Genomic DNA, 9009 nt, shown 5'->3' with positions numbered 1-9009 from the left:
ATAAAGGATTATCTCCACACATTAACAACAGGTCAGATACTGAAACTGTTTTATTTACCATAAATGTTACACTTACATTTTCACTAACCAATAATTTTGCTAGCTGGATTTCCATGAAGTCCTCAGAGGCTGGTTTCCAATGTTTTTAGTAACAACAATTTGGTCCATAACAAACATTAAAACAGCTGGTTTCCTGTAAAATATACCAAGAAGACGGGGTGTGGGACGTGCTCAGGGCTGTCATTGTTATTGAGGACCCGCTGAGGTCATGCCTTCAGTATTTCTTTCTGGGAATTTGTGAGTTTTTGTTGCTCCATCAAATTGGGTGCAGCTGGTTACAGGCTGGTGTTTCTTCCTCAAGCGGGACACTTGATTTATTATGTTAGATAGATCATCAGGTCCAATCAACTCAAATGAAGCACTAACCCTAAATCTTACTAACAACTTATTGGCATTTAAAATGTATAACCCTGGGCTTGATGATTTAATAGATAGTAGCGTGAAAAGTATTTTGGATGAATTCTTAAGATTTGTAACTTGAGGGTAAATATCTAAAAGAGGAAAATATTTGTTACTTTTTTCTGCTCTATTCTTTGTGAAGAAAGAGCTCCTCAATCTTTACATACAAATAACTTAATCTAATCATCATCATGTACATAGAGGTTTGTGTATTTCCAAATTTGCATTATAAAAACTTGAGTTTCTTAATACATAAGCATCTCATGGATGTTATTCTACATGTTAACTGGCTGATTTCAGGACACACACCTGCTACTGCCTCATGCACCTTGTTATCGGTGTGGCTTTTTACCTGCTGAGCTCTCAGCTTGTTTTGTTTACCTCCCCGCTCCTGACACGTGGGGGGGAAAGGGATGGAGGGAGGGGAGGAGAGGAGAGGAGAAGAGAGGAGGCGGATTAGCACAGCGTCGGTGCCCGGTGTCCTTTATAGACCACAACAAACACAAGAGTGATTGAGAGAAACGCGGAGAGGGAAGAAAGCCATTTGCACCTGCTTGTCCTCCTTGGTCAGTGTCAGCTCTCTCCATCCAGCAAACCACCACCACCCCCTGCGGCGTTCAAGCATGTCTGTGTCCGGCTCGCAGACACCAGAGGACGGACTCTACGGTGAGTGATGGTGGCACATGGACCAGGCCGTTGTTTTCCTGTTACATCATGACATTTATTTATTTATTTATTTATTTATTTACCTTCACAACCATATCGTTTTTCTCTCTCACACACACACACACACATGCAGAGATCGGCACTGAATCAGTTTTATGTGCGCACAGATGGATTCAGTATCATTTGCAAATTTATCAACAAGGTGTGTAAACAATGGCAGCCATTCATAACCTCAGAGTGTTTACAGGTCTGATATCAAACTGTAGCTTGCAGAGAGCATGTGATACTGAGATCAGGTGTGACAGGATGCCACACAGGAAAGAAGGAAGAAGGCACTGCCAGTTTTTTTTTTTTTTTTTTGGTTGCCATTGTTGTTGCCACTGTCATTGTGTAAACGGATTCCCTGACTCACCTGTTTGTATCTCTGTAAGCCAATTAAGATGTGGAGATTTCCTGAAGCTTATAGCTCCACTGTGCTGTGTGCACATTGCTTGGCACAGAGCATGCCGGGTAACACATGTGGAGCAATGTTATGAGCAGGGAGCAGGACAGTGTGAAAATAATAATGGGAGGGGGTTGAAGCTTGCACTTTAAAAAAGCAAGGAGGTTATCAGTCATAGCTTGACTGATACTGGTTTTTGGAGGCCAACACTAATGGATATGTGAGTGTTATTATAGCGAATATGCGTTAGTGTTTACTGAGACTCTGTAATTTGGCTGCTAAATGAATAGTTTCAGTCATGTTTCCATCAAAAAGTAGTTCTCAAATTTACAGAAAATCTCTCAAAAGACCCCTTATTATATGTTTATTAGGAGCTGGGCGCGTTGAGATAAACAGTTGGTGGTGCTAATTCATCAGTCAGGTGCCATTAAATCACTGAAGAAGAAGAGGGCACGATGTAAACATTCAAAGAGCGCCAGTCAAACCTCAAATAAATGGAAAAAACGTGGAAAATTTGGCATTTTTGTTTGATTTGTGTATAAATATGAGGAATGCTAACAGATATACTGATTATTATGAGTTAGAATAATTAATTTTATTGATCCCTCAAGGAAAATTCTCCTTTCGTTCAAGTTTAACATATATAGGCCCACAATACAACATTTGTTATTCAGTTATTCACTAAGTCTGTTTAATTGCACTTTTCAGCGATACACTAACTTTCTCCCTCTCAGTTTTTTGGATGTAGCTATTCTTTTTATTCATAAATCTTGCAAGAAAAAGTTGAAATAAAACAATCTATCCTCTTTTCAGTAAAAGAAAGAAAAAAAAGATAACTTCCCCTAAAGTCTCTAAACTGGAAGCAGACGTTCATATAGCCCGGCAAATCAGAAATGAATCTGTTGTGCTGCAGCTCATTGAGTCTTTTAGCATCCATCGCTCGTCCACATTACATAAAGCTGATTTGGCAGTGGCACAGATGAACGTGTACAGGATCGCACCATAGAAACTGATTTAGTGCTGCAGAATGGTGACAGATAAGTCAGGCAACAAGGCACTTGTTATGTCATAACTCCCCTCTGTAGAAAAAAATAACTAGGGCAATGGCACAGTTTCCCCGCTATGCCCTTCCTCCACTCCCTCACTCCCAGCCTCCAGCTCATGTCTCTGCCCTCTCTTGCTGCTGTTTGTGTGATTACACAGTGTCATAAACCCGGGTAAAGTGAAGATTAGAGAGATCACATGAGAGGGAAGGATACTTATGGCCGGCAGATGAGGTGTTGATATTTTGTAAATGCTGCCTATGTCACAGAGCGATACAGACAGCATGACAAGAGAGAAACAAAGGGGAGGAAGGGAGAGGGTGAATGGCTAATCTCTAACAGAAATAAGATCTTACGTAAGCAAGCATGCTGTCAGCCTGAGTTAGTCCTGCCCTACTGTTTGGCTGTCGGTGTGTGCACGCCACACACACCAGTGTGCATGTGTGTGCGTGTGTAAATCTGTGTGTCCATTCATTCATATTCTGTGTGTGTGTGTGTGTGTGTGTGTTCATAACTTATTGATGGAGACCGAAATAGGCTCTGGCTTTTATTGTCTGTGTACTGTGTGTGTTCCTCAGGTCATCTAAAGTCATGGACATCTGCGGTGCTGCATATAAGACACCATATGTCAGCACAGAGCAACACACTGTCCACTCACACACTCAAGCTACTTTCAACAGTTAACATTTTAGAAGGAGATTGGCTGATATGGTGAAGTATGACAATAATGACAATAACAGAACCATTCAGACAAAAATATGAATTGTATGAGTGAAATAAGATTGCAAACAGGTATTATTCTGAGGTTGAGAAGAGGATTTGGGGGTTATTTGGGACTAGATATTCTGTAGCAGTCAGTAATTTAAAGAAAGAATAAAAAAAATAAAGCAATAAAAAAAATGTTAACAACAATAAAAAGTGGTGCAACAAACAAAAGCACCAATAATTTGGATTATATAAAGTCAAAACTGTGAAACCCCCCCACAAAAAAATAAAAACCAAGACTTAACATATTTAATTCTACGTAGAAACTGAACTCAATTTAAAAAAGGAAAAATGCGACATAAGACAGAATATAATGTATAAATATTACTGCATAATTCATTAATAAGGATATTTATTTATTTTTACCTTTTTTTTACATTTACATGTAAGTTTTTAATTACAACCTGATCAGAATCATTAATAAGACAACAATATTTTGTAAACAAATGGCACTAGTCTTATCTCTTTTCATACTTGATATATTTCAACTGGTTTGTTTAATATAAAGCCCAGCACTAATATCTTATCATTATTTGATTCCCAGTGACAAATCTAATAAACAGATTAAGCAGACATGTTTTACTCCATTTTAAGGCTGTAGATTTGTTTACCTCCCTCATCACTCCTTTTTTAGCTCATTGGCGTCTAACATATGTGCATGAAGCCCTATTATTGTTTCATATCATTACAAACTCTGCTGCTTGTATTGTTTCCTCATCAGGCTCCTGGGTCGAGCTGGAGGAGCTGATCGCAGCCGTGAGCCGCAGGGAGAGTCTGACAGGGCCGGAGGACAGCATCTCCTCCGCCCTGCAGGGGGAGCTGGAGAGGATCCTTCTGGAGGCACAGCTCGAGTGTGAGAGGAGTAGAGACAGGTAATGGTTCAGTTTGTCTCTGTGGATTTTTTATTTTTATTTATTTTTTTGGATTTGGGGGACTTTCATCTGCACAAGTAAAAAAAAAAGCACAGTAATTTGTGTATGTGTTTACTTCTGTATCTGTTTTTATTAGTTTTAACAGAAATGTAGAATTCTCTCTATACATACAGTAACTGTCCATATCTTGATATTAAATCCACATTGTAAATGTATGTTTGTCATCCACAGCTCTCCACAGGTGGGGACTCCACAGTCCACTGGTTCCCAAAGACCCACTAGTGATCAGGACAGCGATTGTGTCACCATACAGGTATTCATATTCTAAACACAGACATGTGTTCCTAATATTCATCAGATGACTTCATCCTCCCTTTTTCCCTACAAAACAGACATCTGATTTTAAGAACCACAGAACCACGGAACAGATTTATCTGATCCCGTTTGTGTTTTGCAGGAGGAAGGTGAGCGGCGAGGGGACACTGACTGGGTGTGGGATTGGTCCAGTAGACCTGAAAATATGCCACCAAAGTAAGACCAGCTCCTTTAAAAATAAAAAAAAAATTGTTTTATTTTATTATTTATGTTGGCTGTGATATTGTACTATATCCCTTTGTCATTCGAGTACTCGTAATACTTGCAAAGATGTATAGGTGTGTAACAGTTTTTGAAGAAATAGTAATTTCCTGCCTGGAGTTCGACAAGAAGATTGATAACACTATAACATAAAGCTGGAGGTATGGGGGGTAAATAGCTTAGCTTAGCATAAAGACTGAAAGCAGGGGGAAACAGCTAGCCTTGCTCCCTGTAAAGTTCAAAACTCTGTCTATCAGCACCTCTACAGCTCACTAATTATCACGTTGCTGCATTTATTTATTTTTCTGTTTTTTTATCTTTGCGCAAACAGAAATATTAAAACAATAATTGGTGGTTTTATGGGGAATGACGTGTTGTAAATATTTCTTTGGGCTTGTTTGTGAAGAAAATAGTTACCTTATATAACACTTCTCTGAATAAATGCAGTCATATTTAATTAGAGAATCAGTCAGCATTTTTGTGTTTGGCACTAGTTGTTTTTTTTTAAAAAAAAGAGGGATTTAGTTGTTTTCTGCTTTCTCTATTCAGTTTGACAGTTCAGTTTGAATTTTGTTTTTACCTTTGAGTGTCGAGAAACGCATGAATCACCCTTGTTTTTTATTTACACTGCCGCACTTGACATTTAATCTTTTGTCATACTGTTTGACAGGTAGCAGATCTTAATGGTCTCAGGCTCTCTGTACCTCGCTGCCTTTTTTTTCCGAGTCTTCTCTCTTGTGTTCTCATTATCTCTGTTTATTTTTTTTTTCTTCCTTTCAATCTTCCCTCTTCCTGCATCTCTTATCTCTGGCTCGTCGTCCACCTCTCTCTCTCTCTCTCTGCAGAGAGTTTGTGTTTCAGCACCCAAAGCAGCAAAGCTCCCTCAGTGTTAGAAAGACAGAGGTGATGAAGAGAGGACTCTTCTCCTCTGATGTTCTCCTCATCCTCGGTCCTTCACTGCTGGCTTCACACCTGCTCACACTTGGTGTAGGGTAAGACAGACTTACATTGAGTCACTTTTCTTTCCATTTTCTTTCATTTAATACCTACAACACTGCAACAACTGACAGGTCACAAAGCCCTATCCACCTTAATTACTGTTGCTATACTTCACCTGCTTTTCATTCTCACATGGTAAGCCTACATAAGCACAATAGTAACAATTAACCACTTGACAATGTATAATACATTTCAAAACAATGGGTCCTTGATTGAGATATAGGTGAACAAAGGAAGTGACCCAGAAGCTAGTTGATTGAAGTGACAGCTTACACAGATTTTTATCAACTATAGTAAACTAGGTAATTATCTCCATTACTAAGAAAAATGTTTCAAAAGGAAAAGTATGTAAAAGGCGTCATAAATATGCACTTAGGGATGCATATGTTCAAAAAACAGTTATTATTTTCTAACATAACTGCTGCTTTCAAATAGTGTACTTTAAACGTTACATGAAAAAAGGATGAGGACTAACTCGTGAGCTAAAGCTGCCTCAATTTACACAAGAGGGGTATCAGCCTGACTTGTTACACAGAGGATGGGTCATTCATTAATAAGCTTTTTTATGTAACCACAAGCTAAACTACAAGCGGAGTGTTCCTTAGCACTTCAGAAGTAATGTTTACTGCAGGTTGTAACATAGTAACAAGTCCTTCAAGTCCTTATCTCCACCGAGTCCTTCACTGACTCGCCTACCTACTTGCTACTAGGCAGTGTCAACTGCAAAGGCAAGGAAGTCTCTATGGTCTCATGATCTATGGCCGATGGGGCCGGTGGGGGATTCACCAAGTTCTTGGGGACATGAAAACACAACATGGCATACAAACCTACTACAGTCAAATTCACACTCCTTAAACCAAGAAATCCAAACACTGACAGGCCTGCTGGAGGTAGCTACAGTATCATCAGCATCATCTCATGTTTCCTGCTTTCTCTTTTCAGGATCTACATAGGAAAACGTTTGGCCGCTTCCTCGACTAGCACGCTGTGACATCGACTGTAGCCCAGTGACCCCATTCGCTAACACTATGGCCAATAAGGTTCAGTCCGCCCTCTGTATTGCACTAATTTGCCTCCTTCTTTCGTCTTTATGGGGCAACCTTAGGACCCTGCCTGTCTGTACCTCTGTCTCTCTATTCATCTGTAAGTCTGTCTTTCTGTCAGCCTCTCTGTCAGTCACTGCACGTCGTAGGGCCCCGAGGGCGGATGGATGTCGACCAATGAGCCAGACTGAGGCCACTTTTACTCTCCTGGAGAGTAACACTGATCTCAACCAGCTAAAGCATAATCATGGAGGAGAGATTGCCCCCGATATATATGAGAAAGGGAAGAAAAAGAGTTTTTACCCAGCTAGAACAATAAATCCCTTTGATAGAAAGAGATGAAAACGGTTCGTTGGGAACAGTGTGTTCAGACGAAATGAGAAAGATAATATGTGGTTGCCTTTTGGCCCAACCTTTGAAAAAGTAAAATGTCTGTCATTTGTCAAAAGTAATGACCCTCTGTAAGACGGAGCTGCTAAAAGTGGTTATTCGGGTTTTTCTGCCCTGGTCTAATGTAGAGAGTTTTAGTAAGCTGAGTCAATGTAGAAATGGCTCTGGTTGTGCTTTTTTGTCCCATTAAACAATTAAATATTTGACCTCTGACAAAGACAATCACGATCCCATTAAACCTAACTCCTAAAAACTTTAATGCGTCTCTTGGGTCTTTTATTCTTCTCCTCCAGTCCTGGCAGCGTTGTACACGTGTTTATGTCGTTTAATAAATGCAAGGAAAGCACGAAGATTTGCTGAAGTAAGCTCGGTCCAGTGACTTATACTGTTTGTGTATAATGTATTATTAGTTTTGGGTTATGGTTGTCTGGAGATTATTTGTAGGCAACTGTAGAAAACTCACAGGATAGACAACCTACTGTGTTGTTAACAACCTGCAAATGAACCACAGCATCTGTTTAAAATTTATTCTGTTTTCCACATGAGGTAAATCATTGCAAATCACTTGATTTTTTTTTTATCCGTCCCGATAAGCTCTTTGGTTTGCTACTGGGTTTTTTTATTATACCTCCCCAGCGCTGACTCCTTCTCTCGTCTGACCAAGTTGAAATGCTATGACATCACACCAGCGTGTCTCTTTCCATCTGCCTTTGTCATTCCTTACCTCACATAAGTCTTCTCTTTTTTTTAAACAAGCCGCTGCTTTGTCCAGTCAAGAGTTTGACATTTTATTGCTTTCCCATAAACCATAAACCCGTTTCCTCTTAACATCTCATGAAAATAGCTGGCCTGGTTTTTGAACGGAGGGCCCAAGAGGCACACTGAAGGTTTTTTTTTTTTGCTGTGCTGCCTTGAACGTAAAACGTGCCCATTTGTTGTCCGGTCTGGCCAAGCCCAATGAGTTTATCAGCCATTAGCGTAGCGTTTGATGTGAGGGGGTCCTGCTGAGCTCGTTAAGCTACTTCTAGACACACCAGCTGACGATGCAACAACAAGCCTGTCTTGGCAGAGCACAAAAGCACCTGGTTTCCATTCACAGACATCCTCACGTAACACACCCACGTGCACACATGCAACGTATGCCTGGTTACAAGTACATGTTTTGGCACAACTTTTACCCAACAAAGAACAAAAGGAAGTAGTTTGTCGGTAGGAAGGTAGCAAACGTCCATTCATCATTCTTAACTGCAGGAAAGTCTCAGTAAAATGGTCAAATTCTGGTGTGTCATAAACTTTTGTAGCTTTGGTCAATTTTTCCAGTTGATTAGGTTTTGATTGGTTTTGAGATATTTTAGTTTAGTTTTTTTGTCATCATTGTCAAAATTTTAGTTGTGTTTGCTTTTGGTTTTCCATCCTGATGAAGATTTTAAGATTAATTTAAATTTTGTCAACATATGTACACAAAGAAATTCAAACTGAGCAATCATGTGAAAGACAGATGAATGGCCAAACGATCTAAATACTGTATTAATGTGGTCTTATTCAACAGCAATGACGTAATATGCTGCTGATTGTCCAAACCTGAAATGTCTTCAAAAAGGGTATTTCGCTGCTTGACATGTTTACTAGTATCTTACATTTCAGTAAATGTATATCTCCCCTAGAAATGTGAGCTAACATTACAGGTGAATATTAATAGATTTATAGGTTAAACGCATCGACAGTCCCACCAAAAAGTGGCAACAAAACAACTG

General features: G+C 39.6%; 1 protein-coding gene across 1 annotated transcript; it reads left to right on the top strand.

Annotated features, from left to right (window-relative positions):
• Positions 1-803: 803 nt before the first annotated feature.
• zgc:73226 (BCL2/adenovirus E1B 19 kDa protein-interacting protein 3) lies at positions 804-7498 on the top strand. The gene is made up of 6 exons (XM_019269062.2): positions 804-1125; positions 4097-4247; positions 4479-4560; positions 4705-4778; positions 5669-5815; positions 6765-7498. Exons 1-6 carry the CDS (start codon positions 1083-1085, stop codon positions 6811-6813), a joined length of 546 nt encoding a protein of 181 aa, XP_019124607.1. The 5' UTR covers positions 804-1082; the 3' UTR covers positions 6814-7498.
• Positions 7499-9009: the final 1511 nt, after the last annotated feature.

Source organism: Larimichthys crocea, chromosome IX (assembly GCF_000972845.2).
Source record: "Larimichthys crocea isolate SSNF chromosome IX, L_crocea_2.0, whole genome shotgun sequence".
Classification (NCBI taxonomy): domain Eukaryota; kingdom Metazoa; phylum Chordata; class Actinopteri; family Sciaenidae; genus Larimichthys; species Larimichthys crocea.
Note: the sequence above shows the minus strand (reverse complement) of the source record. Positions and strands in the feature narration are given on the sequence as shown.

Excerpts from the sequence above, each read along its gene's own strand:
- zgc:73226 (XM_019269062.2), top strand. The coding sequence starts at position 1,083 with ATGTCTGTGTCCGGCTCGCAGACACCAGAGGACGGACTCTACG. Across the intron at positions 4,561-4,704 it reads GCGATTGTGTCACCATACAG|GAGGAAGGTGAGCGGCGAGG; the intron begins GTATTCATATTC and ends TGTGTTTTGCAG. Across the intron at positions 4,779-5,668 it reads CCTGAAAATATGCCACCAAA|AGAGTTTGTGTTTCAGCACC; the intron begins GTAAGACCAGCT and ends CTCTCTCTGCAG.